At 41.1% G+C, this 27,023-nt stretch overlaps 1 protein-coding gene across 1 annotated transcript in view; it reads left to right on the forward strand.

Annotated features, from left to right (window-relative positions):
* The first annotated feature begins 339 nt into the window (after positions 1–339).
* Positions 340–27,023, forward strand: part of LOC120797658 (regulator of G-protein signaling 12-like) — a 28,227-nt gene continuing 1,543 nt past the window's right edge. The window contains exons 1-15 of the mRNA XM_040141505.1: positions 340–635; positions 12,175–12,196; positions 14,281–14,450; positions 15,391–15,483; positions 16,013–16,156; positions 16,784–16,966; positions 17,078–17,225; positions 18,099–18,196; positions 18,466–18,657; positions 19,021–19,094; positions 19,208–19,334; positions 19,810–19,906; positions 20,168–20,226; positions 20,717–20,828; positions 21,056–21,616. Coding sequence (XP_039997439.1) covers positions 609–635; positions 12,175–12,196; positions 14,281–14,450; positions 15,391–15,483; positions 16,013–16,156; positions 16,784–16,966; positions 17,078–17,225; positions 18,099–18,196; positions 18,466–18,657; positions 19,021–19,094; positions 19,208–19,334; positions 19,810–19,906; positions 20,168–20,226; positions 20,717–20,828; positions 21,056–21,616 — 2,107 coding nt within the window. The 5' untranslated portion in view covers positions 340–608. The remainder of the gene's footprint in view (positions 636–12,174; positions 12,197–14,280; positions 14,451–15,390; positions 15,484–16,012; positions 16,157–16,783; positions 16,967–17,077; positions 17,226–18,098; positions 18,197–18,465; positions 18,658–19,020; positions 19,095–19,207; positions 19,335–19,809; positions 19,907–20,167; positions 20,227–20,716; positions 20,829–21,055; positions 21,617–27,023) is intronic.

Here is a 27,023-nt window from a genome sequence, read left to right on the forward strand (position 1 = left end):
CTTTACGGAGATGACACCATTAGCAGGCTGCTGTGCCTGTGTTCACACTGACTCTGTCTTCTGATGTGTTGCTACATGTGAAAACATCTGTTAATGTGAGTCCTTAGCATATGCACACTGTTTTATTCATGTATTCAGGTATTCTAGATGCCTGCCAGGAAATTTGGGGCACCTCTTTCGCTGTGTGAAGTTTCTTCTTTTAGGTGTTGAGACATTAGCGGCTCTTGTTTGCACGCCTGCGGGTAATAGATCTATCCTGTGGGCGTAGCAGAAACCAAGAGAAGGCATAAAGACACAGAGACAGGGAGAGAGGTAAACAGAGAGGGAAAGCGAAGGAATTTAAAGCAATGAGAAAGGAGGGAGGGAGAGGGTAGGAGAGCGAGGAACCGGCAGCAGAGGAAGAGAGGGAGCTTTTGAACTCCCAGTAGCTGTCAGGATTTTCGGCTCTCCTGCACACTCTCTCCTCCCCCATTGAGCGCTGTCTCTCTGCACTGCAAACACTGACTCACACACACATCGCGGAGCTCTAGCGGATGGCCTCGTTTACACACACCAGGTGTGTGGAGCAGCGCTGAAGACGAGCCAAACACACTCACACAGCGCCATACATGGAGCAAACTTTAACTCTCAACTCTGTAAGTCTCGTTGTGAAATCTTGAAGTCTTCATTATTTTGTGTGTCTTTTCCTCTATTTGGTATGCCATCTTCATCTTTCACACTAGTTGTATCTTCCCTGCTACCGTTACTTTTCCTTCTTTGGGCTCTTTGTAGCTCCTGTTGTAGCCTTTGAGCGGCATACAGTGGTTAGCTTGTGTGGTCTGTCAGAGGAATGTTTTGAGGAGTGCCAGCTGAATTCTCATGTTCTGTATGGTACACACAGCGCTGCTGTATACAGCGAAATGTGGTCTAGTGTCTATATCAGGATGAATGATGACTTTAAATTAAATTTTGAAGTGACCCAGGATTATTCTTGTAAACTGCATGGGCCTTTGAAAGAGTGTGCTCTGTTGCACTCGCCGTTAGAAGTGACCCCTTTTGCAGTCAACTGGTGGCACATTGCTGTGAGAGAAACAGATCAGAGGTTGTTGTTGTCAGATAGAATTAACTATCAGTCTATATATTTATCAGTGAATGTTCAGTAACACATTGTTTGAGGTGGTCATGTTAGAGCAACAGTTAAGTTATTTAGTTTGAACTTGAAATGGTTCCCTGGCTTTGTGTGGGCATGTCGCTACTCTGATTCACTGGTCTTTTTAGTCGCTTATCTGAAAGCAAGCTTTGCTAAAATACATCCTCTTTTTTTACACTGCATGATCTTTGTTGCTCATTCAATATTTCAGGAAGGAAATAATAAATATTATATGCAAGCAACAGTCAAGTTGTTTTATTATTAATATAGTAATAGTTGCTAAAATTAGATGCCATACTTAATTATCTCCTTATTTTTGATGTGGGTGTTATGACTTGAGAAAATGAGCAGGAATAGTTTGTTCCTGGGGGTCAGCAGTAGAGGCAAGAGATCACAACGCACTTTCATCTCAGTGACATCACATGTCCAGCTCTGGAGTGTGGATGGACAGTTGCGCTCACAAAATGTGTCCTCAGGCTACCATTATAGGATGCAAAGACTAAGCAGCCTGACATTTTCTAAATGTCTCCACTATGATCCCTTTTCTTCTTTCCTCCTCCTGCAAGACATTTTATTACAATTACATAGACTGTTCTCTCCAAACCCACCAACTAGAAAAACAGTACATTAACACAACAAAAGTTGAGAAGAAGTTATTTAACTATCCAGCTGCTGCTTGCTGTATGAATATGCAACAGCCAATAACCAGATGACCAGATGTGGCTGTGGTTGCTGAGTTTGCTGTTTGACCAAGCTGTAACCACGGAAAATACCCGCTGCCTCGCCATCTCTGGACAGAGATGCACTGCAGTTCCACTCTTGGCTGTTGTGACACTAACGCTATGACATCATCTATTGACATTCATGATTATGATATATCTTTTTAGTTAACCACAGAGCTCTTCAACATCCCCTGTTGATTGGCTATAGGAAAAGCTGTCTGAACCAGGATTTCTATGGATTTAATACACAACATTTGCAAATGATTCATTTCCCACTCACTGTTTACCTTCCCCAATCGTACTATTATTAAATCCCTCTGCTTTACTGAAAGGGAATCTACTGCCAAGGGCGTGGAGGTTACTCAACAAGGAACGGCCTTAGAACTGCCAATGTCTTTTATCACCTCCCTAGTAACAGTTTAGACATGTCTGGGATAGAGTGGGCTGCTCATCATGTTCGACTCCTTACCTCACACCTGTTGCTCAGATGACACGGGTGCATTTGCTTCAGGTCTGAGACATTGAGCAAGAGATCCTGTCTCGTTTTAACTGGAGAGCATTGCAGGAAGGCTCAAGAACTGAATGTAGTTGGTATCGTTTTGGCCTTGTGTTGTTATAAGATGCCGTAGAATCAGTCCAAGGTCTTGTCTACTTCGCACTGTGGAAGTCATAAACATGGAGGCTTGGGGCTGCCAAGTTACTCTCCCTGTGATATTGTGAGGATCTGGCTTGGCGCTCTACTTTGGCAGCGTAAACACTAACTTTTCCTCAAGAAGTATTTCTCTAAACATCTTCATCCTGTGGTCAACGTAAAGAAATATTATATTTCTGTCTATATGGCTTGGTAATCGCATGACCTCCTCGAGTAAAATGCCACATGTTTATGTTGTGTCCTGCATCATGTGTCATGGTTCTTCCAAAGAAGTAAATGAAAAGGTTGCCCTGAAATGCAAATTGTGTATTGCTAGATGATCGTTATACTGTGGTATATACTGTATGCTTAAGCAAACGGGCCCAGCAGAGCTATTTTATATATGACAGAAATACATAAGTGTATTTTAGGAGGGATGTATGTGTAGACAAGGCATCACACTCAAGTCTCAAATTGCTTTTTTTTTTAAAACTTTTTTAACACTGTGAACATTTCCATGATATATTTTCCATGTCAAATAACAATAGAGGCTCAATGCCAGCCTATAACCCTTAGTCTAGAGGGATAAACTTAAGACAAACTTGCCATCACCTCTTTGCCAGTCTCACTCAACCAGCTCAGGTTCCTTAAATGATCAAAAGGACCTCATACCATGTAAGGTCCATAAGACTTGCACAGGAAGTAAACAATTGTGGCAGTTCCTTGTCACTGGCAAAATATAGCCTTGTACACTCCCAGGAGATAGATATTCATTCATATCTTGGCCTTATCATCACACAACAAATGTGCCCAGGCACCCAGACTTTTCAAAACAGTGTACACTAAGCTTTCGTGTAAGTTAGCTTGGTGGAAAAGCGGGGGGGCTCATGGGTCTAATTATAAGTGTCAGGTTTCAGGTTGGAAAGTCCATTTCTGGTGGTTTTTCTTGAAAAGAAGGAGAGCAGTAGGAGGGTGTGGTGGCATCTTATGTGGTTTACTCAACTAAAGCCCTCCAGGCTCATGTGAGCAAAGCCCTTTCTCTATGATAATAAATTGAGATGGGAGGGGTCTTGGTCACTGGTTTTTAGTTTCCCTCTCTCAAGTTTTTTTTTTTTTTGTGGGATTCAGTTGTGCCATGTAAATCAAATTTATTTTATTTGTCACTCATTTTGTATGTAGCATTTCCTCCAACCAGCCAAACAGTGACATGCGAATAGCCAATAGTTTGTTACTTCAACACAACAAATTGAGTTAATGTCATGTTTTCATGCATGCTTTTGGGCTTCACAGTTGTAGTGAATGAGTAGTAGTGACTCCGATGCAATGAATTGAGGTTCAGTCAGAGTTAAAATCGGTTAAGACCAGAATTTACATTGTTATAAGATGGGAAAAACAAATTCTGATATTGGTTAAAGCGCCATATTCCTGACCCTGCAAGAAGTAGGGCAGCAAAAGGAAAGAGGTAAAAAACTTCATTCAGAGGAAAGCTAGCACACTGTGTCGGCTTTTTTTATCAGCAGCAAGTGGGTAACACACAGACGCACACACATCGGTGGCACTGCACAAATCATAGTAATGCCACTTTAATCCAGACAGTAGCAGAGCCATACCCATCTGCTGTGGCCAACCGGTTAGAATTGGGGAACAGGCAATAGATTACTGCCGATCAAGGGGATTAAGAGATGAAAAGCACTGTGACGGTGGTCTCTGTTTGCATGCAAATCACTCGTGTCTTTAATGACATCAAGAGCAACTCATTTGTTTATTGAGCGGATTACATTTAAAAGCTGCCTCGACACAAGTCTGGACTCTTTACATGCCTCAAGACCTAGGGCCAGACGTGCATCCACCCAGCATCATTATAATGTCTGAGGTAGGATCCTTATCTGTTTGTTAACTGAAAAACCTTTTATTAGATTTGTTTTTTAATAAAACTCCTCAGAGATCAACATGATTAAATCACAACTAAAATGTTTGCTTCCCTCTCACGTCCTAGCATGTAGTTTCAAACCTATACACACATAACATGAGGAGTTTTACATCTGAATTTGTTACCTGCCGAAGCTAAGTAGTTATTTAAAGTAAATTTTCTCATTTTTTCTTTTTATGTAAATCTTTTCCTTAAAAAAGTGAATAGACCTGCCAGTAGGGTGAGATTACGACTGTGACAAAGAGATTCAAAGGATGCTTTTTTCACCCCTGTATCTTATAGTCTGCTTGTTGGTAAAATGTAAAGGTTATATGCATATATGGCTTAAATTTGGGGGGAACCCAGTCTTTTTTGCAGTAACTATTATGATATATTCATAACTGCAAAGCCACACATCTAGAACTACCATTTTAGATGCAAAACACCATTGTATTTCATCTAATATTCAAATCCAGGATAATTTGAGCAGTGTTGATGGAGGTTTTTGCCATTATCACATGATACTATGTAAAAACTAAAACAGTTTCAATATTTAAATTGACTTCAGTATTAGGGTCATTTTGACAAGTAAAAGTGGATCATTTCTGAGGCTCTTGTTACAAAATTAGGATTTCTCAATGGAACATGACAGCTCTTCATTTGCTGAGTGCAAATCCTGAAAATATGTTGTTGTGTGAAGTAAATCAATACAGTTTCACAGGGACCTGAAGGGATGCTAATGCGTTCATGCTGTTTACCATTCCTGGTCCCTTAGCATCACATAAGCATGCTGACCTCATCAGATCCTTGCTAATGTGGTAGAGTGTCTGGCAGATTTTTGGTCACAAACAAGATTTCCCACAATAAAAACACTGGATTCAACTTCTTAACCTCCAAAAATCGAGTTGTCTTTAGTCCGTCTAAACTATCTTCACTTACAGATATTTTCAGAGAAGTTTCATAATTCTCTACATCAAGTCTGTCTCCCGCTCTCTCCCACAGTCCTTGGTTGGTTGGGAAAGAAATGTCTCTTCCATCTTATCAGTCACCCCACCCTCTCCCTCCCTCCCTCAAAAGGAAGTTGCCTTCATGCAAGGCTCTTTCTTGATGTTATTTTCAGGGAATTGTTTGTCGTCTGCCACAGATAGCAGGTCTAGATTATTTTCCGTCTTCGGTCATGATTGCCTGGTGTAGAACTTGACATGCAATTATTTAGGTCTTATGACAAGAAGTGCTCATTGTTCCTGTAAAGCCTGTCTAGAAATGTTTTACAAATTGATTAAATCAAGGCTCAGAGCTCACGTGAAGCCTTTTTACTTTGTGGCAACAGACTCAATATCTTCAGTTAGCTACACTAAAGCAAGGAACAGAAAAATGCTTTTCCTGCAGGCATTTTTTGAAAAGTTCCAACAAGCTTTGCTCTTGTTATGTGCTTATAGATGTGCTCACCTGGCCGTACTGAACATTCTGCCTTAGGGGTGTCAAAGGGCAAAAGTAGACATGAAGGGCTGAAGTAGACTGTTCTCTGTCCTGTGATTTTGTGACCACAGTTATGGATGACTCAGCTCAGCACCACGAATAGCTTCTAATTACTGCATGGCTGATTTTATCTGCACATGAAGGCATACACATTCTTTCTGTGTTGCAGTTCTGCAATATACCATAAAGTATAAACTATGTAGTCAAATACACAGTAAAGTTTTAAATGAACACCATTTTGTACTAACAGGAAATGATATAATATATGTTCTGATGAACATCAAACTGTGAGTTTGGAAAGCTATTGCCAGTTCAAATTTGGAAAGAGAAAGCAAGATTCTCCAGAAATGTAATACTTTATTTAATATTTTTGAGATGTTCCTGGAGCTTTATCAACGCTGTGTGCAAATTAGTTTTAATTTTTCCAGCTGTGAGTAGATCGTCTATTTCTTTTTTGCTTTGCATTGTGGGACAGTAATGTCCTTTAAAAGCACACTCAGAGATGAAATAAATTGATTCTACTCTGATCATTTTGTCCCTTTTTCTGTATGAATGCAGTATGCATCAAATGAGGTGCTCATTGTATCATCTATGTCCATGTTCAGACTGACTTTAGCCCTACATGAAACATGCAGCTATCTAATTCATTTCAGTAGGCTCCATTGACGCGGCGGGTCTGCTGACGTGGAAAGCTTCAGCAAAAAAATTAGGGTATTGGCAAAAGAGGTGAAGCTCAACTTATGCTGCAAATAGGGATTCACAGATCCAACTTTTTCAGTCCTGATACCGATACTGATAAGCGGGCTTTGGGTATCGGCCAAGTACCGATTTATACAACATGCGATTGCAAGTAGTCGTAGAACGTGTTGACAAAGGAAGAGAAAACAAGAAGCACCTCAAAACAGCTGACGCTTCGTTTTTAGCTCCCTCCATGCTATGTTAGCTCTCCTTCCAGTGAAATGTACGGGTCTACACCCATGTAGATGTAACCATAGAATAACATAGAATTGAATTGAATATAATGGCACCATAGACGGGCCCTATTGTCACTGAAACCCGATCCAGCTATCTGAGTCAGTATCCAATATCATAATCAGATCGGTGCATCCCTAGCTGCAACGCAATGTGATGTCATCAGGCAAGGCATTGTGATGATACATACAAGCACATACCCCTGGGGAATTGATTTGCAACGTGAATGCGAAATTTCTTCTGTTTACCTTGATATCATTGCAACAACAGACAAATGATGTGTCATCATGATTACTTTCCCTAATTTGAAAAATTCTCCCTCGTAATATAATCATAATGGCTGTGCAGTATTTTGGCATCTAAAAAGCCCTCAAATTCATGGATCTGTTAATAAAAGTGGACTTTGTGTATCATATTTCATTGCCTCACCAGTATCTAAAGCAACACGCCCCCAGCAACACAGCCCTCTAATTTTTTTTTTTTTTTTTTTTTTTTTGAACGCAGTTATCAGTCTGAACATACATTAAGAGACCTTGAAACCTTTGTTCTGGCAGTAGAATTGGGAGGCTTTGTCAGTAACTTATAATATCCAAATTTTGAGGACCACACTCACTTCATACAGTGATTGATCGGGTGTGTGGAGGTGTGAAAGTAAGCAGGTTTGAGTGCTTTTCTCAACCTCTCTTTTTTCAATCTTCATACAACTTCGTCTCTTACTTTCAGGTACAACATATGAAAGCCTTTGAGGAGAGACTGTCCAACAGTGTGCATCGTTATTTATGCGCATTTGTACATTTCAGTGCCGATAGACATACCATACAACCTAGTGCATTTAACTATACTAAGACCTTTTCTCTCAATCCTGCCTCATGTGTCCTTTCTCTTTCATGTATTTACATACATGAACACATAGCTCTCCTGTGGGAATTAAGATGTAACCTGTGATCACCCCCTGCAAACCATCAACAAAGACAGGCACATATTACAAACATCAAATTTCCAAAGTGATAGACCATGTCAAATGGAATGAAAAAGAAGAAATCTACCATTAAAAGCAGGCTGTTAATTAACACTGTATCTAATCCATTATTTACGGCAAAATTAAGTCCAAAAATGCTAGCTCATTTGCCACGGGAAAAACCTCAGAATGAGCCACCCATGCTTTAAGAATAATAGTTGGTTCAAAACAGTCGGCATGCTGATTGTAGAGATTTGTCAGATATGTGGAGGCACAGTACTGCAGCAGAGACAAGGAATGATGCCAGAATAAAAAAAAACAATTTTCCTTTTTCTGGTACATGACTTAAATTGCTAGCAGAAAACACCAATTGACACGATTACCGTTGGGGGCGTAAGAATGGTGCTCTGTGACAGCAGATAATGAAGCTCAGAGTTCAGTTCGTGGGCTACCAAACTTTTATTTTGATTAAACAAAATTCATCTGGTTTCAATTTAAACGGACTATTTTTTTCTCTCTTTCAAGTAAAGAGAGAGTGCCCCGACTGGAAACAAAAGAGGGGGGAAGGCCAGTGTGGTTTTGACATAGTGAGTGTGTGTTTTTGTGGTGGGGGGGTTGATTCATCTGATTCCTTCATGCCACTTTGGCACAGGATTTATGTATTGTCGGGTGGGTTGCCATGGCAACAGCTGCAGAGTAAGGAAATCTTTCTTTCCTTCTTTGTGCACCCCTCCTCCTCCTTTTTCTCTCTTTCTATCCAGTACTTTGTCAAATTTCTGCCTCTTTCTCCCTCCCTCTCTTTCCCTCTCTCTGACTTGTACAGACATGGTTTGCAGAGTTTTGGGTGGGGAATGTTCAGGTATGCATTCACACACACACACACACACACATATTCTGTCTGTGTGCTACTGGTGTACCAGACCAGGGAACAATGAGTCTCAAAAAGAGACTTTCCTTCAAGAGGACCTGGAACTTCAGCACTGTAAGTAAACTGTGGTTTGCCAACCGAGACTCCTCTTCCTCCTCTGTATGAAGCGAGGAGACTCCTTTTGTTCAATCAGCTGTTTTTCTCATTAATCTCCCTCTTTGTCGCTCGTCTCTCTCCCAGTCAGAACAGCTGTTTGAAGTGGCGAGGCCTCATGGTTGTTTATTTGCGGGGTGCTAGAATCAGCCTTGACTTGTGTAAAACTTTCAAAGAGGTTTTTTTTTGTTTTCTTTTTTTTTTAAATCTGAGTTTGATAAAATGTTGAACTGGGTACATCTCAACCCAGTTTTTGAAGGCAGGAACACGCTGAAACTAGCCGAAAAGATAAAAGAACTCACTTTTAAAACATCTGAAATTCACTTTGTCAGAGGAGTTAAAGGGTCACACTAACATTCGTGTGAATGCAGTTTATCTTTCAAATGATTTACCACTAACGAAAGTGTTTTTTAGTTGTGATGTCTCACTTCAGATCATGCAAATCATCGGTGTGATCATCTGCGTTCCTTCAGCATGTGGTGTCTCGAGATGCCAGACTGTACGGCGTAGGGGCTGTACCACAGTAAATTGGAAGAGCATTTTCCGACTGGAGAGCCAAATCGGGCTCTCTTCGGGGCCAGGGTACTCACTGTGACTTGAATTCTGATTTTGTTCATTTGGTTGATAACGACCTAAAATGGACAGCATTCCAGCTGGGAAATAGGTTATTTACAGCTTAGCCTTATATGAAAGAGATCAAAGAGGGCCTGTAGCACTGCAGAGCCACCCACAGTGGACCAGATTGTCACCAGAGGTGTCAACAGAGGTGATGGTGTGTCTGGGTCATCACTTCGGCCTCATTGAAGCGGACTTGTGGGTGAGGAAGCAATAACAAGTTGAAAAACACACAGTGGTGTGTGTGGTCTAACCCCTGCGGCCTCATACATACAAACATACACACACCACCCTCTTTATGTTTGCCAGCCCTGTCTGGTCAGCTTTTACAAGTAGGATGTGTAATAATGTCGTATTTGAGAGAAGTACTTAAACAATCAGTCAATCAATTTATTAGTTGATCTACAGATTATTAACAAACAATAATTTATCATTTAGGTCATTTATGAAGCTAACCAGCCAAACATTTGTTGTCCCCAGTCTCTCAAATGTGAGGATTTACTAGTTTTCTCTGTTTTATATCATTGTCAACTGAATATCTTTGGGTTTCGGACCGTTGGTAGGACAAAACAAGCCATTTGAACATGTTACCCTGGGCTCTGGGAACTTGCGACATGCATTTTTTTGTCACAATTTACTGTCATTTTCAGAGAGCAAACAATCAATCTGTTATTGGAAAAAAAATTTAAAAATCAGTTGAAAGTGAAAATAATTGTTAGTGTCCTCATTTGAGAATGCAAGTAGAATTTGTTAGTAGAATTTGAATGAAGTCTAATAAATTATGTGATGCACTTGCTCAGATAAGTTGCAGGGTTTTGCAATATTTCATTCATTGATTAAATACTTAAGCATGCTTATGCAACTTATGGCATATTTGTCATCGACATAATTATCCTCTGACACAAACGTGGCTTAAAAGATGAGACATTTCATCAATTGTGTGTGCAATGAGAGCATTCATTATGATTTATTTTAACTTTCCCACTCTTAGTGTACATGACACTCCTTACACTCCTGTAAGTTCCACTCCTACAAGAGGTAGATATTTATCATATTTGTCATCTAAGAACTAAAATCTCTCCATATATAGGCTTTGAAAGTAGTATTGGCTCCTAAAGCATTGATAAATACTGAAAACAACAATTCAGAATTTCAAAGTTTCAGCCTGGAGACCTCTTGTTTGTTCAAAAACAAAATTTACATCAGAGTGTGTGATGTCAATCTTGTCCTTTTAATTGAACCATAGTCGCAATGCTCTATATATTTAAGAGGTTTAGCTGTTTTTAGATCCAAAGGGACAGACAGATGGAGTGGGTGTTCTCTCTTTTCTCTCTCCTCTGTTTTGGCTTCATCTTGGTCTTTATTCTACCCACCTATGATTACTGTACATATGCTGGCCACTATAGAAGGGGTGGCTTTTGGGTGTTGACTATATGGGGTTGGACTCAGCAGCAGCAAAGTTGTAAAGAGGCTGTGATGGACAATTAGTGGTTTAGTGGTCTATGTCTGATAGAGCTTTTACATGTGGTCACTCCCAAAATGGAACAAAGTGTCACGTAAGTGCACTTCCCCTGCCTTCAGTTGGCCAGTTGAATAGGCTGGTCCACTATATGTCTGGACTAGTTCTGAGGCTGATTGATCAAGCTGAAAACTACTCATTAAATCAAAACTCACAGCCACTTGGAAATTCTACTATGAATAAAGTCAGACTGGAAAAAGAAAATACTACCTAATGTTTCACTCTCAAAACTAGCCTCTTCAGCATCCATCATTTTTGTTATGTCTACGATATTGCAGCTCTACAATCCAGTATTATGCAATTTAACTAAAGTGCGAACTGTATGTACTACTCACACCAAAGCTCAAGCCTGGATATAAGAGCCTTGTTTAGATGTATTATCAGCCTTGAATATTCACACTTTGAAGTGGCAGCTCAGAAAACACTCTTCTGGAAATAGTCTCCCTTTTCAAATGAATCTTCCAATGCACTGCTTTTTTGAGTGTTCTTGGACCAAGCCCTAAGATGTGCCTCTCATATCCTCCCCTAAATTTAAATGTATTTACAACAGCTTCACAGTTTGGGCATTAAAACTCTCTTTATTAGCCTAACCAAAATTATGCAGTGTTACAGAAGCCAAATGCTGAGGCAGTGTTTACTAATTGAAGAATTGCAAGTAAATATTTGTTGAGACATGGGTGGTGTTTTATCGAGCATTATTCCTTGGCTATAATTACACCTAGTTATGAAAAGTGGTCACCCAGTGAAATTCCATGCCCACTAGGAGTTCTTGTGCTGTTTTCCCTTCAGTCAGGAACATCTACACACGCATAAACCACTCATTCCCTGAATTAGCAAGTGAAACGAGGACCATTACAGCCAGTGATGGCCTCTCAAGTAGCTCTGCATTGATGAGCTCTGATCTTTGTGACCACAGTTAGCAGGAATGCACACATTCAAGGATGTGAGTGTGAGGCTAATATAAAATGAGGGGTGGGTCCTGGTGTGGAGGTGTGAACAGCTGTGTGTGGTAGCAGCCAGGGGTCCACCCACTTACAAATTGATGTTTCACAGTAGCACACACACGCACTCACGTAGAAACCACAAAGACACACACCTCAGAACTACTGATCGGATGTGTGGAGAGACACCGCTATCAGCACAGTCCTCAGTCTCTTGTCTCAGCACAGGAGGTCATGAGAGCAGCCTTTCACTCATGTCTCTCTTTGTTCTCTTTCAGTCTGCTGCTTCTTCAGATGGTGGTGAGTACCATTCCTTTATTACTACGTTTAAAACACTATTCTCCACAAAAATATAATCACTAAACATGAAGCCTTGATATTAAAAGCGGAAGAGAATTCTTGCTATGCTATGGAGTATTTGTGATCTTAAATTTGAAATAAATAAAAGGTGTTAAGATTTTTAAGCTTTTCCTTAATCATCCCTTTTTACTAACATAGTGAAACTTTTTCATCTTGTCTAGCTAGCAGTGCTTTGTCCATTTTTCTCATTGTATGTATTTTTATTTCTAATTTTCTTCTCCACCCTCAACACAGAACTTTCTAGTTGCTTAATAAAATGGTCTCATAAAAAGACTTTTAATGAGGATGATGCATTCACTGTAGGCAGCATGCCTCATTAACAAAGCATGTTTGTTGAGCGTGTTTTGGGTCACAGTCGGTGCTAGTATGCATGCTGTCTGGTCCGCCTTTTCATAGCAGTTTTAATAACATTTGCTAACAGGCTGACCTAGGCTGGGTTGTGGAGTGCAGCTCAGCTCCTTTCTCTGTGGATGTGGATCAGACATGCACAGTTTGCTTTTTAAAGCCAGCTCATTAACTGAGCTGCACAGAGTGTGGTAAACATGGATCCCAAAGCCTCAGTCCTAATACATTAGACCAAGTCTAAACAAATGGCTTTGCAGTAGCTATAGACAGAAGCTATAAGTTACACAGGGAAAGCGGTGATTTGGCCTTTTAACAAAAAACACAATTCACTGTTCGTAAAGTTGTCACATTTAACCTAAAGCCTGTGCAATTTTAAGGGCACATCCACTGATTCAGTTGAACTAAATGCTAAGAAAGAAGGATAAACTAAATTCTGAAAGGTTGCGTAGAGGCCACATTAGTCATAATCTGAAAAACCTAACTGTAAGGCTTCTATATATCTGTAACCAATCCTACTTTGATCCTTTTGTTTTTGTGTTTTTACTGTGCACTCCTTTCTTGGTTCGACGTGCAGCTCTAAAGTGGCCATCTGCTGCCATAATAGCAGGTACTGCGCAGGCTCAGGCCCCCACTTTAGTTGACCAACAGCTCCTGGATCCTCACTCACTCTCCCTCCATGTCTCCCTTTAATCAACCGTGTCTCCTCTCTTTCTTCTTCTCTCATTCTTCACCCTCTTTTCTCATCTTTTATCAGCTGGGTGACATCTGTAATTTTCTTCATGGAATGCAATCAGATCTGTTAATCCTGTGCGCCACATGTTCCCCATAAGATGTTTGAACTTTGCAGTTCACTTATTGTGTAACATTTTCCAGTGAAAGGTGTAGCAAAGGGAACAGTTCAGAGCCATTTGCTTCCCTTTCAAATCCCGTGGCATTGACATTATAGTCTAATCCATGTTCTATTTATAATTTTGTATGGTGCAGTTATAGGGCATGTTTTGATTCTCCATTGTGTCAAAATAGTTTCACGAAAGGTTCTTCCCTTTTTTAACTCCAGTAGGATCAAGACTGTGATTAAACTGCGGGGAAATTATGTGTCTGTTCATTTAGCTACAATTTCCTTAAGTTAAACCTATACTCTTAAGAAAATTGTTGAAAAGACTGTAGTGAGCTTTAAGTGAAGTATTTGAGCTTGTAACATTAGCACAAAACCAGAATCTCATACTGTTCGGACAAAAAACTGTGCTTTTTATTGTTTTGCCTGAGGCATCTTATTTGTATTTTCACAAAAAAAATCATAGACAGACTTTTGTGGGGGCCCTTTGAAAATGTGTTTTTATATGTGTGTGTGTGTGTGTGTGTGTGTGTGTGTGTGTGTGTGTGTGTGTGTGTGTGTGTGTGTGTGTGTGTATGTGTATAATTTTTTTGTGTGTGTCTTTGACAAAGTATAGGAAAATATATTGGAGCTCAATTAAGGCATTACTCCAGATTGCCCTCTCAAAAATCCAGATGCATAAACAAATTTAATGAAATTAAAAAGTGCCAAAATCCAAATATCCACAGGAGTATTAAAAGGTACAAGAGGGCAAACTGGATGATAACTCTAATATTCCCCCTGACTGGCATTACCCTTTAACATCAGAGCTTTCTAACCTTGCATTGCTCTTCCCATCTTGTAGACTATGGTGGAGTTCAGCTGCAGGGATGCTGCAGCCAGAGCAGCCTGAACAGCAATGGCAGTCTTCCAGGAGCAGGAAGCCATCGAGGGGTTCCGGAGCAGCGCGTGGCCAGCTGGGCTGCCTGCTTTGAGCGTCTCCTCCAGGATCCAGTGGGCGTGCGCTACTTCTCGGTAAGCTGATGAAAAATTTCTCAAGTTGATTGAATCCCTACTGACCAAAGGTTTTGTCAAAAAAGGGCGATATGAGGTGTCTTGCTATGTCAGAATTAAGATATAAGAGTAAAACAGAGTTGGTCCCATCATGGTTGTCTGTCGTTAGGATTTTATTGATTCTATATATTGATTCTGTTTCTTACTGAACCTTTTTTTGAATCAAGGTATGTTATTTGAGTAGGAAAGGAAACTTAAATATGTTGGAAGCAAAACCATCCTTAAGAATAAAAATATTCTTTCGAGTTTAAAATTTGTTTTTACTTGTGCCAGGTGCTTTTGCATTTTCTAATGGTTTGTCATTATGACTGTTATGACTGCAATTAGGGGCTGCGTTAGTATACAATGCTAGAGTAAATGTTTTGTCATATTAGACCACCCTCTTTCATGCATTCAATTAGTTTCATGCAGTTGTTACATTTCGCTATAAAACTAATTTTTGATGAATCTTTGCCAAACTTTTAAGTGTTGCCCTATGTATGATAGCTAATATTGATTGAAATACAGCTGTTGAAGTGCATTTCTTAACAAGTCCTAGGTTTGTATCACTTTGGAGTAGGTTCAAGTTCAGAACCAATTCTCAATATCGAGCTTAGTGAGTACAAGCATCTCATTTATGTTACCATACCTCCCACATAAAATATGTGCCTTCACAACACTCAACATTAAGTTCTGTCGTCCCAGAACCACCTCCCTCCTCACCTTCCCTTAGGACTGATCAGAGCTGCACTTGCCTACACCATTCTGCGCCTACACTTACACCAATCTTGTTCACAGCATAACACCCAATTAATTTCTTTCCTCACTACTGGTCTCAACAACAGCAACAGTACTGGGAAGAAGACAAAGCGATCACCAGTTTGAGATCTTATAGAAACATTTGGACTGTGTGTTTCCACAGGAATTTCTAAAGAAAGAATTCAGTGAGGAGAATATCTTGTTCTGGCAGGCCTGTGAATACTTCAGTCATGTTCCTGCAACTGACAAAAAGCAGGTAAGTCCACAATATGCAACTACAGGTACGGAAAGGGCTTTGCGCCTTCCATACAATGGTCCGGTGTGAACTGGCAGATCATGACATTGTTAAAAAAACATGGTGTACACTGATTAAATTACAGCACTGGTTCCAACTTAAAACACAATAAAAATATATGTGCAACCCCTCATAACCAGTTTAAAATGAGTCAGTTGTTTCATTTGAATAATTTGAGATGCCCAAAGGGATCTAGAAAAAAAGGAATGATTAAAGAAACAATAAACATACTTTTCTGTAGAAGAAATATGTTTTGACTTTCTCCTCTCCCCTTAATCATTTCTGATCCCTAATATTTATTTTGTCATCCCATTAGTGGGTCCCGACCCCCAGGTTTAGAACCACTGCTTTGGAGCACAGTAATATAAACACTAATGGGGCTAAAAGCAAAGGATCAACCCACAACAGATGACATCTTTAAGCCCAATTAGATTAGAGTAGATTAGAAGCTGTTTTTGTAATTCTATATTTCCAAACATCTTTCTTGCAGCTGTCCCAGAGAGCAGGGGAGATCTACAACAGTTTCCTGTCCAGCAAGGCCACCATGCCCGTCAACATTGACAGCCAAGCCCAGCTGGCTGATGACGTCCTCACCTCCCCGCGGCCCGACATGTTCAAGACCCAGCAGCTACAGGTACAGACAGCAGTCAAGTTCATTATTTGAGATACCACAGTCTGCTGGTTGATAAATAATGTGGTGTTTCTGCAATTATTCCAATATTTCATGTCTTTGATGTAGGCCTCCTTTCGTTTTAATTATTAAGTTGTTCCATGTGAAAACTGGAGATGAAGCATTTTTTCTAGACAGAATTATTTGGAAGAATTCTGTGTGCAGTGGGGGGGTTTGGTCTCACCTAGCCTTTAGTCACTTTGCACAAGCATATTGGGTTTTTTGGAGGCCATCTGGGTTTGTTTACAGAAGGGCTCTGACACTTTACCAGAGAGATAAACACAAACTGGCATACACCCACAGAGTCTAGAGCATACTGTACACACAGGAACATAGACATGCAGTCAAGGATCTGTATATTTTCAACTTGCACATAAGCATGATAAAATGTTAAGACACCTATCATAACATGAGCTGTAACCATATGTTAACAGTAGTAGTTATCTCACTCTTGTTTCTGCATGTTTATTTCCTTTTTGTGCATCTTCCTCTCATTTTCTTTGTCTCACTTTCACTAACCCTCTTTCCTTATGTCGAATCATCACTGATTTTTTTACTTTCAATCACCCCCGTCTTTCTCCATGTCTCCAGATCTTCAACCTGATGAAGTTTGACAGCTATTCAAGATTCCTCAAGTCCTCCCTTTACCAGGAGTGTATGCGTGCTGAGGTTGATGGTCAGCCCTTGCCTGACCCCTACCAGATCCCCTGCAGTCCTGCGCCATCCAAACACAGTGCCAGCTCTGACCGCTCAACCCTTTCCACTCCGAAAAAGGTGCCACTAGAGATGTAGACTGTTTGAAAGGGATTAGTGATAGAAATATATGGGTCATCATCAGTTCAATGCGGCAGGTTAAGTACTTATTATTTGTCTTCCATCCCACAGGAGGCCAGAAAGCAGAGGTCAGGGAGGTCACTGAATGAAGACAGCAGAGATGAAAGCGCTGACAAGAAACGTGGGATCTTCTCATGGTCCCGTAACAGGAGCTTTGGAAAAGGTCCAAAGAAGAAGGAAATTGGAGACATTAACCTTGGTGAGAAATTAATTACCAAGCATGTTGTTGCCTTTTGGTTACAAATATCCTCGCTTTTAAACCTTTTGCAACAAACAAAAGACACAGAATTGCTGCCAGCTCCGGGGTTGCTGTGAGCTACATGCAGGGGAGGCATGTAGATACACAGCTGCCCTGCAGTGTTCCACACACACACCGCTGGTACACTGGCAAAAACACACTTGTTGCAACTGTTGCATTTTGACAAAGTTAAGAGAGTATTACCAACAAAGAGCCAGCGTTTTAAAGGTGGCAAAATATTAACATATGGTCAATATGGTGATGTGAAACTTTTGTTTCAATTTTGATTATTATAATACCATAATAAACTTTAATTCTGTCTTATTTTAAAAGCTGGAATTGACTAAAACGTAATTTTCAGATTTTGTTTAGACTTTTAAGCTTTGTGAGATACATTAGTTATGACCACTCTTCATGTTTGTAAATATCCTCTGAAAGCACAAGGAGTCATACAGGTATACAAAATATTGTATATATCACGCTTTTTAGTCAAAAATTCAGCTTAAAAAGTCAAAAATTAAGCTACTACACATTTCACACTGGTGCTTTAACATAGACGTCTCTCTTTGAATGTAGTTGCACTTAAATTTAAGTGAACATCCTCTGTTTACTCACATATCTTGTTTGATGAAATACACCTTCTTGCCTGCCAAGATTTTGTGGTGGCAAACTATATATATATACTATATATATAAAAATCAAAAATGTTGTTATTAGTCATGCTATAGCTTGACTAATAACAATGGTGTAACATACTGTAAGGGTCACTTAATGTGAGTAGTGTGCTCATATTTCTTATCTGCATCGGCTCATCCTCTGTGCTGTTTTGTGCAGACTACTGGGGCAGTAATGGGCGGAGGGAGTCCCAGGGCTCCTTGTCATCCGGCACCAGTCTAGAGATGGCCACTTCCTGCTCTGCTGGCAAGATTGAGGTAAGATTCCTCTGGGCAGATCACCATGGCAACACAGAGCCCAGTTTCTGCTGAAGCCATCATAATAGGCCAGAGTTGTTTTCCCTTTTTTTTTTCTTTTTTCTTTTTACTTGTCAGCCCACTCTTTTTTGTTATAGATGGAATAAATCAGAGGGTAAAGAAAAACTGTAGCTACAGTTGCAACTGAATTTATGTAATTCTTAAAACCTTAACCCTTTCCTTTTTGCTAAATTAACCCTTTGAATCTTTTCTTAACCTTCTATCATCAGTCTGATAATCGCCACTCAGTCGGAGTCTGGGAACGCTCTTCTAAACATTGCAGTGTGATTCTGCCCAGCGGTTCCTGCTCTTCTATAACTCTTCGGCCCGGCGCCTCCATTAGAGATCTCCTCCACGATCTTTGTCACAACATTAGCGTCAACATTGCAGCCGTCGACCTCTTCCTGGTGGGAGGAGAGAAGGTGAGGGAGGCAAACATTACCAACAAATTACTGTCAAATGCTAAGAACATCTGCTGCTAATAGATCAAATGGCAGAGCACTGCTTCAAGAATCTCTTGAATGAATTGACTCAACTCTGTTCATTATAGATCGAACTTTGGTAAATACGGTATGACTGCACTTCTTTTGCACTTATTTTGTGAGGAGTCATTGTGAGAACTTAAGTGATAAAATCTTTTATCAAATTGAAATGATTACAGATGATTTAAGTGGAGAATGTGTCTGAGCTACTGTATAAAGATATTATGGTATGCAGTTTTCTGGGTTTGTTACTGGGGATTTATGTGTTGCTAATGCGTAGTTTTATGCTTTTTTTTCTCATAGCCTTTGGTGTTGGACCAAGACTGCATGACCCTCAGCTCACGAGACCTAAGACTGGAAAAGCGGACCTTGTTTAGGTACCAACAATCAATCAAACTTTGACTGGATCTGTCAGTTTCCTTCGAAGTCCACATTTTTTCCTATGCTTTTAATGCTGTGATATTTACTTTTGCTCTTTTTCTGCTCTTAGATTGGATCTGGTACCCATTAACCGCTCCGTGGGCCTGAAAGCCAAACCTACCAAACCAGTCACTGAGGTCCTACGTCCCGTGGTGGCCAAATATGGCCTCCACCTCAGCGATCTTGTGGCCAAAATAGTAAGTCGACCCCACTGTCTACAATGCCTTAATGTGTTTGAATCTCCTGTGTGTCCAGACAGCAGCCTGTGCAGTGTGTGATCGTGCCACAGGGTGGAGTATGATGGTTAGGGGAGGGAAGCGACCGCATCCTTTTCCATCTCTACACGGTGGTTAGCACTCTGACTCAGCCCAGCCTCTGAAGATGGAGCACCAGGACTATAATTAAGAATGACGACATTCCTCAAACATGCCGACTCTTTTCTCCTCCCCTAAACCCCTGCCAGATGATTTATTTTAGTCCTGTGGGTTTCCAGGCATTATATCTTTATTATATAGTGAACCAGAGCTGAAAGACAGTTTATAAATTAAGCAAATTCTCATGCACTTAAATAGTAACCATATTCTAAGATGTATTAAAAAGCAACATATGTAGACTTCTGCAAAATTGGTGAAGATACTGACACGTTGACCATCTAATTTCGATTTGTGTTAGAGCGGAGAAACTGAGCCTTTGGATCTGGGTGCCCCCATATCCAGTTTGGATGGCCTACGAGTTGTGTTGGAGCGAACAGACCCAGCTTCAGGGAAAGGTAAGACCATGTTACACAGTGTAAACTATATATATTATCAAATATTCCAAACTGACAAAAAATAAAAACTTCCAGAAGTATAACTGCCAATTGTAAATCACGTCCACCTCTGTTATTCCACTGATTAACACATTCAAGTTTTGCAGAACATGTCTCTTATGTCTAAAGTGTCCTCTCCTCCCCTCTATCCCACTCTCTCCTCGTCTGGTTCTCAACCTGATTAATTTTTCATGTTTATCTCTCTGTGTCTCTTTCAAATAGACAAATCCAAGTCTTCCTCCCTAAAAAGCCACCCTCCTACCAGGAGTTTCTCTGCAACGGTAAGTACTCATGTCATCTTTGTTCTCATTTAACATTGTGCTAAAAAGTCCAGATGTGGTGTTTTGTCCCTTTCTCTTGCTGTGCTGCTTCTGCAACGTTCATTATCATTTAATAGTGGCCCACATTGACCTTTATTAACATTTAGCCAATGCTAAACCATCAGTTGGTGTTTATTTCTTTTTTTTTTGTATTCTTCGCCCTAACACTGCCTGTGGCTGACTCACCCACTCATATTTTTCCGTGCTTGAGTTATTGCACCATATGTAGGCAGATCATACTTGGTCTAGATGCTAGCAAGGTCAGTAAAGACACAGAGCCAACAGATGGACCAGTCTCATCTTTACTTGAAGGTCTCAGTAAATCTGGACACTCTGCTCAGTAGGGTGCTTGGCAGCTCATGCTTAGCCTCCCCCTTACGACCCCCCCCCCCATCCCCATCCCCATCCCTCCATCCCCTAACAGACTGCATTGTTATTGTTGCATCTGCAGGGAGATGAGAGGTCAACACCAAAGGACTTTTCTGTGAGAGCAAGTGGACCAGACTCAGCACTTCCAGGGGAAAAGAGAAAACAGAAAAAGATTAATATAGATGAAGCTGAAGGTAAATCCCCCTTTTCCGTCTTTCTCTCTCTTTTTTTTCTTTTACTTGTGGTGGATTTCTTATCTTTGCTTTGCCTCAGGACTAACTGATATCTCAGCTCTAGAGCATTATTTTAGGTCAGTTCTGAGGCTGCTACGCTGCATGTTAAATCCAACTAATTATTTTCTTCCAGGTGCTCACCTAGTTGGAAAGTTTAAGTGAGAGAAGTTGTTTGATCTGTTTTGCAGAATTCTTTGAGCTGCTGAGCCGGGCACAGAGCACCCGAGCCAACGACCAGCGGGGACTCCTGAGCAAAGAAGACCTGGTGCTTCCCGACTTCCTGCGTCTGACCCCATCCACCTCCTCCTCCTTCATCTCCGACTTGGCCTGCTCCACTCCTGAATCCCTAAAACAGAGCCGAGAGAACGGCATCTCTTCACGGGGTCCCCTCACCTCCAGCCTTCGTTCGGAAAGCCTGGACTCCTCCCCCAGCTCCAGTGCCAATGGACACTCCGGAACCAGGCGGTGCCTGCTGCCCCCTCCTCGCCACCCATCTTTCGGCACCCACCTGTCCCCCATCCCCCGGCCCTCAGACACCCGGCCAAGCCTCCGCACCGTGGAGGAGGACACCCACACTGACCTGACACTTGTGGGTGAGGGCGACATCAGCAGCCCCAACAGCACATTGCTGCCTCCGTCACCATCCCCCATGCCGTCCTTCGAGAGTAGCCTGCCTGAAGCCAACTTCACCCCACCACCAACCTGCTCCCAGTCTCAAGACACAGGTGGAGAAGGAAAGTCAAGTTCAGGTATTTCTACAGTGTAATAAACCAGTTCTCCGTGTGTTTGCGTGTGTGTCGTATGTGCATGTGTGCGCTCTTTCCGGTGGTCTAAACCCGACCACCTTCATGATAAAACTCCCTCTACACTGACTCTGATGCACTTTAATGACAAATTGATATTGACTCTTTCTCAGTTTGACAATCATTTAAACTGATGTGTTTTATTATACATTGCAAAGCATGTGTGTGATTGATCTTAATTACACTCAGATCATGGTGTAAATAGTGATGTGTATATTTTGTTCAGTGAGTAACGTTTACTTGGATGTCACTTCCCACACCACAAATTCTTGGGCTCACCATATGACTGGAATTAGTTTATTCCAGTTAAATATTTTAGAATTGATTTTGTAGGTTTGGGTGCATGAGAATGCTGATGTAACTGACTGCAGAGCTTATGAATATTAATAGTATATGCATAATGCATACAGATTAATGATCAATATTTGACAGTACTGTAGTCAGTAAATGTTGTACTGAGGATTATAATTCAGAGCACCTAATCAATCGAAAGTCAGGACATTAGCAGCTGTGTTTCCAGGCATTATGGGCTCATCGTGTACAATTACATCGCAGGAAGCCAGACCCATGGAATTGTTTAACAGTGTTGGACATGCGAATGCTAAACAGTCATTACAAAACAAATACTGTATTCCTCTCCATCCCACCACCTTTAGTTAAGTGCAATTCAACAATGTCAGTGTCAAAAAGCTTTTTTTTTTTCTTACGCAACTCTCTACAACTGGTGAGTCATTAAATGGTGTCAGCTCCTGCTGTAACAATTTGAGCAATGGTGAAAATAATTAGTCACTGAAGGACAAGAGCTTCTGAGAACTGGTGACATTGTTGAATTGCCTGTCATTCTTTATCCTGGTCATTCACTCCCTTTCTAGATGTCTGTTGTAGAGAATCACTGCCAATAAACTCTGTACCTGTGATTGAGTAGATCTAATAAATGTTAGAATTGGAAATCACTCTCGTCTGTCTTTTTACACGTTTGTGAGCTTAGTTCTCTCGCCCCCCTCCTCCCACACCGCCTCTCCTCCTCTCCGCCTCTGCATGCCTTCTCCTGTTCTCCTTTAGCTCGGTCTCATTTTGTCTTATGGCTTCCTGCTCTCATCAGCTCCCAGTTCTCCGTGTACTTTTCTGTGTGCGCTCGTTTCAGAGTGCCGCTGCTCTCTGTGTGTTTTCTGCTCAGATTGTTCAATGTGGCGTGTTTGTGCAGTCTTGTCAAACATTGCTTGGTGTACCTGCTTGGTGATTCATGTTGTTTTTTCTTATGGGGTCGCTGCTCCATCGTGTGTAGCTTTAGTGTGGAATTGTGGAACTCTTTAGTCTGTCTTCTGCCAAACTTGTGTTTTTGAAGCATTTTTGAGGGTTACTTCATGGTGTATGAAGTGCAAGCTCAAAATCCTCTCCTGCAGATGGATTTCATTTTCTATTTCCCGCATTGACTTGTCATTTTTCCCACTCCTCCACTGTGCTTGGGATTTTAAGGTAAACAATCAAGTGGTGAAGGGATTCGTAATGGCATTGATTCATAATGCACTTGTGTGTCTGTGTGTTCAGATATCCAATTAGCGACAACACGTATTGATACTGGCTTTAAAGAAAATCCCTGGAAGCCACTTTTGAAACTCTACAAAAAAAGAAGATAATCACGCTCAACATGTTTCCCAACAGCAATGCCTGCTCTTTTGCTGAGTCTTCAAAGCACTCAATTGAAGGGGCACGGACATGTTCACTCTGACCTTACTGTCTTGTGTTAATAGCTAGGCTTTAATGACAAGTGATATATGCACAGGATAATGAGGAAGGATCGAAGCCTTTCAGCTCCTCTACAGACTCGCTCCTCTTTTCTGGCTGCCGAGTACATGAGCCTGATTCTTCCCACCACCAGGCGCCATGGTAACCTTATCCACAAGCTGACTGAGCTACAGATAGAAACTGTCACTACTGGTTTACATCTATCTCCCAGTCTATTTGTGTCTGTCTCTCTCCTTCTCCAACTGGCTAAAATAGAAACATAGCTATGATTCAATACAGCCAAATTTTTTAATACTGTTTGCGACCTCTGTATGGCAGGACCTGCTGGGATTTGCAAACGTGGAAATGCAGCTACGCCTCCATATCACCACTGTTTAGTGACTTAATGAGGTTGTCACATTTGAATTTGAGGGGAAAGCCATGCTCACAGGCACAATGATATGTTCAAAAGACAAACACCCACTGAATAAGGATAAATCCATCAGTCCAAACAAGTCCAGTTATATATGGGTTAACAGCGTTTTCTCCTCTTTTACTCTCAGTCTGCTTGATTCAGTCACTGCAGACCCTCTCCAGTTTGTGTATTACTATTAGACTTACGCCCTCTGCTGTTCCAAGGGAATAGATATAATTGCTGCTGAGGTGGATCAACATGGCCCTGAATTCAGTTTTATTCAGACCTTACAAAACAGGTTTTCACAATACCAGAAGGTGTATATTACCGTATTAGAGAACAGGTTCGTGCCAAGTGTTGTGACTGTTCGTCATATGTGGGATTGTACGGATGACTAAGTATAAACATTTGCATCTAAAACAGGCAAGTACCAAGAGTCTTTCTGGCCCAAAGGTAGTTTACTGCATTTACTTGGCATATAAATTGTAAATTACCCCCCTGATTAGACTGTAAAAATAAAAAACAGAAGGGCTCTGGTCTGTATCCAATTGACCAAAACTGCCGCACTATGTTACCACAATCATTTCTTAATCGTGGTTGTAATCACTTCTCCCTGCCGGGCAAGCATCGGGTCTGTAGGGATTAGGACGTCCACTAGGGGGCGACATCACACAGCGTAACTCAATTCATACGAAACTGATTTGAACCCAGTACATGGGGTATTTGGTTGAGTTGACAATAAGGCTGACCTCTTCATAAACTAGAGCTAGATGCAGTGTTTATCGCCTTTGGATAAATAATAACAGTAAATTTGTAGCAAAGATTATACTGAGATTGTGTTTCCTTTCCCTCTTAACGGTCAAGGTCGGAAGTTAGTTGTTTGGATTTTCTTTCAGAGGAAAGGTTTGGCCCATACAGACAAGATTAAAGGATTCCTTAGTGTCCATGGGACATCTATCTCAGGACCAGGGTATCACCAAAAAGTGCTCTGCAATTACTCTGTTTCACCCAAGGCAGCACATGGCTCATTTTTCCCCCAGGCCCGCTTCACTGTCTCCGTCCCGGTGTGTCTGCATCAGCTCTCGAAGCTGCTAGCTGCTGACCCTGGGCCAGCCTTATCATCCATCTGGCGGTCCGAGGAGGACTCGATCCAGATCTTTGGCAGGCAGCCTCAGAGAGGACTGTAGCTGGGGCCGCTCCAGTCTGGCTTTGTCTGTCTCAGCGCTCTGCTGCTCACCCACAGGAGACACGGCCATGTAGAGTGAATGTGTCAGGGAGTCATTTTTACACATCGCAGCAGAGTCAGCAAGTCTGAAAGCCGAAAACATGCATTAGAAAAATCTATAGTTACATAACGGAGACCTGACGGGAAACACATCTATTCACGTGAGGTGCTGGCTTGCAGATAAGGGAGGAAATATGGAAACTTTGATTAATTGATTAATCGATTAGTCAATCCACAGAAAATTAATCCCAAACTATTGATCGAGTAGTCGTTTTAGTCATTTTTCAAGCAAAAATGCCAAAATTCTGTAATTCCAGCTTCTCAGTTTTGAGGATTTGCTGCATTTCTTTATCTCGTGATCCTAAACTGTGCATCTTTGGGCTTTGGACTGTTGGTCAGAAAAAAATGAGATTTAAAGACATCACCTTTGGGTTTGGGAACTTAAGACTTTGAAAAGATTGTAGTGTTTTTTTTCTGACATTTAGACTAAACATTTAATCAAGAGAGTTACTGTCAGATTAATTGATTATGGAAAAAAATAGTTGCAGTCCAACTATTTAACTTGTGATTCCATAGTTTTATGAGTTTTATGAGCATTTGAAGCAAAAAGTAATTTTTAACTTATAATATTGATTTTTAATACGTTTTGTAAGCCTGAAGAGATAAAACCATCCAGGATTTCACATGAAAATAGCAATTATAAAGTAATTTTAGGTGATAAAGGATATTATCATCTCTCTTAAATTATTAATCATCTTGTGAACCCTTAGGGGGTCCCGACGCCCAGGTTGGGATTCACTGGCATAGTGAATGGACAAGCGTGGCATGGAGGATGTATAAATTCATGGATTTGGAAGTACAGTGTTTTTTATTTTTTATTTAATTCAATAATTCCCAAATCGACATTAGCTCTACATACCAACATCAACACATCACATCCTGCGGAAAGCCCTGTGACGCAGTTTTGTTGTTACTCAATGGCGTGACTTTGTCCCAAAACACAAATCAGCATTGTGTCCTTCAACTTGAGAAACAACCTCGGCAGTTGTGAAGTCCTTGTATTTGCAGCTCTTGGTTCAATTTGGTCGTTCACCCTGTACTTTGCTACAAGTCAGTCGTTGCGCCGAGGGTCTGTGTAAGGTCAGCTGTTCGAGCTCACAGGCTGTGTTTACGTATGCCCTGGACAGCAGTGAATCACAGCCAGCGGAGTTAGGAGAGTCTATCCCTTTCAAGTGTTGTGTTTGAGTCACTCGGGCCTCGGTGTTTAGAGTCTGTGGGCCGACAGGGTTCACATGACAAGTAGAGAGTTTATCACTCATCATATCTGTAATGCCAGCATCCCGGAAACTTTGGCTTTTAGCCCCTCAGGACAGGTCGGTGTTAGAGCCCCCATGTCCGACACGCCCTCTTTAAATTTGGTTTTAATGTTTAACAAGCTGTGGCCAGGGCCTTCTGATGAGGTCATGCAGCTCTGAACAGTTCCAAGTACAGATGGTAATGCTGAAATATACAACAAGGCAGGGAATTAATACATTTCATCCTGGTTTAGTTTCATTAAGTTCTTTCCCATGAATTGGCAAGCGAGTTCAGCAAGTTTGAGCAAAAGCAGTTATGTCATCGAGTTTTTCATGACAACAGCTGTCCAGATTACACAACCTTACAGTTGTCGGATCATACAAACACATTAAAATGATGTGTTCAATCAAGTGATGCAGAGTTAAAAATGTAAGTGCACCCACGCGATGGGTGAAAAAGTTTCCATTTCTTAGGCCCTCTGAAGATATAATGGAGTCATGCACAGCATCTGGTCATCAGGCAGTGTAATGTGAAGTCAATGCTCAGTCGCCTGCGGGTCCACGTGAGTCAGAGATGCACAGAGATGACGCCGAAGTACGTTTGGGCTATTTGTATCTCTGTTTAGTTGCTGTTATTTATTTAGCAGCTAAAGAGCCAGATATTTTTGTAAGGAATCGGTGGAGGACAAAACT

Source organism: Xiphias gladius, chromosome 12 (assembly GCF_016859285.1).
Source record: "Xiphias gladius isolate SHS-SW01 ecotype Sanya breed wild chromosome 12, ASM1685928v1, whole genome shotgun sequence".
NCBI classification, from domain to species: Eukaryota; Metazoa; Chordata; class Actinopteri; order Istiophoriformes; family Xiphiidae; genus Xiphias; species Xiphias gladius.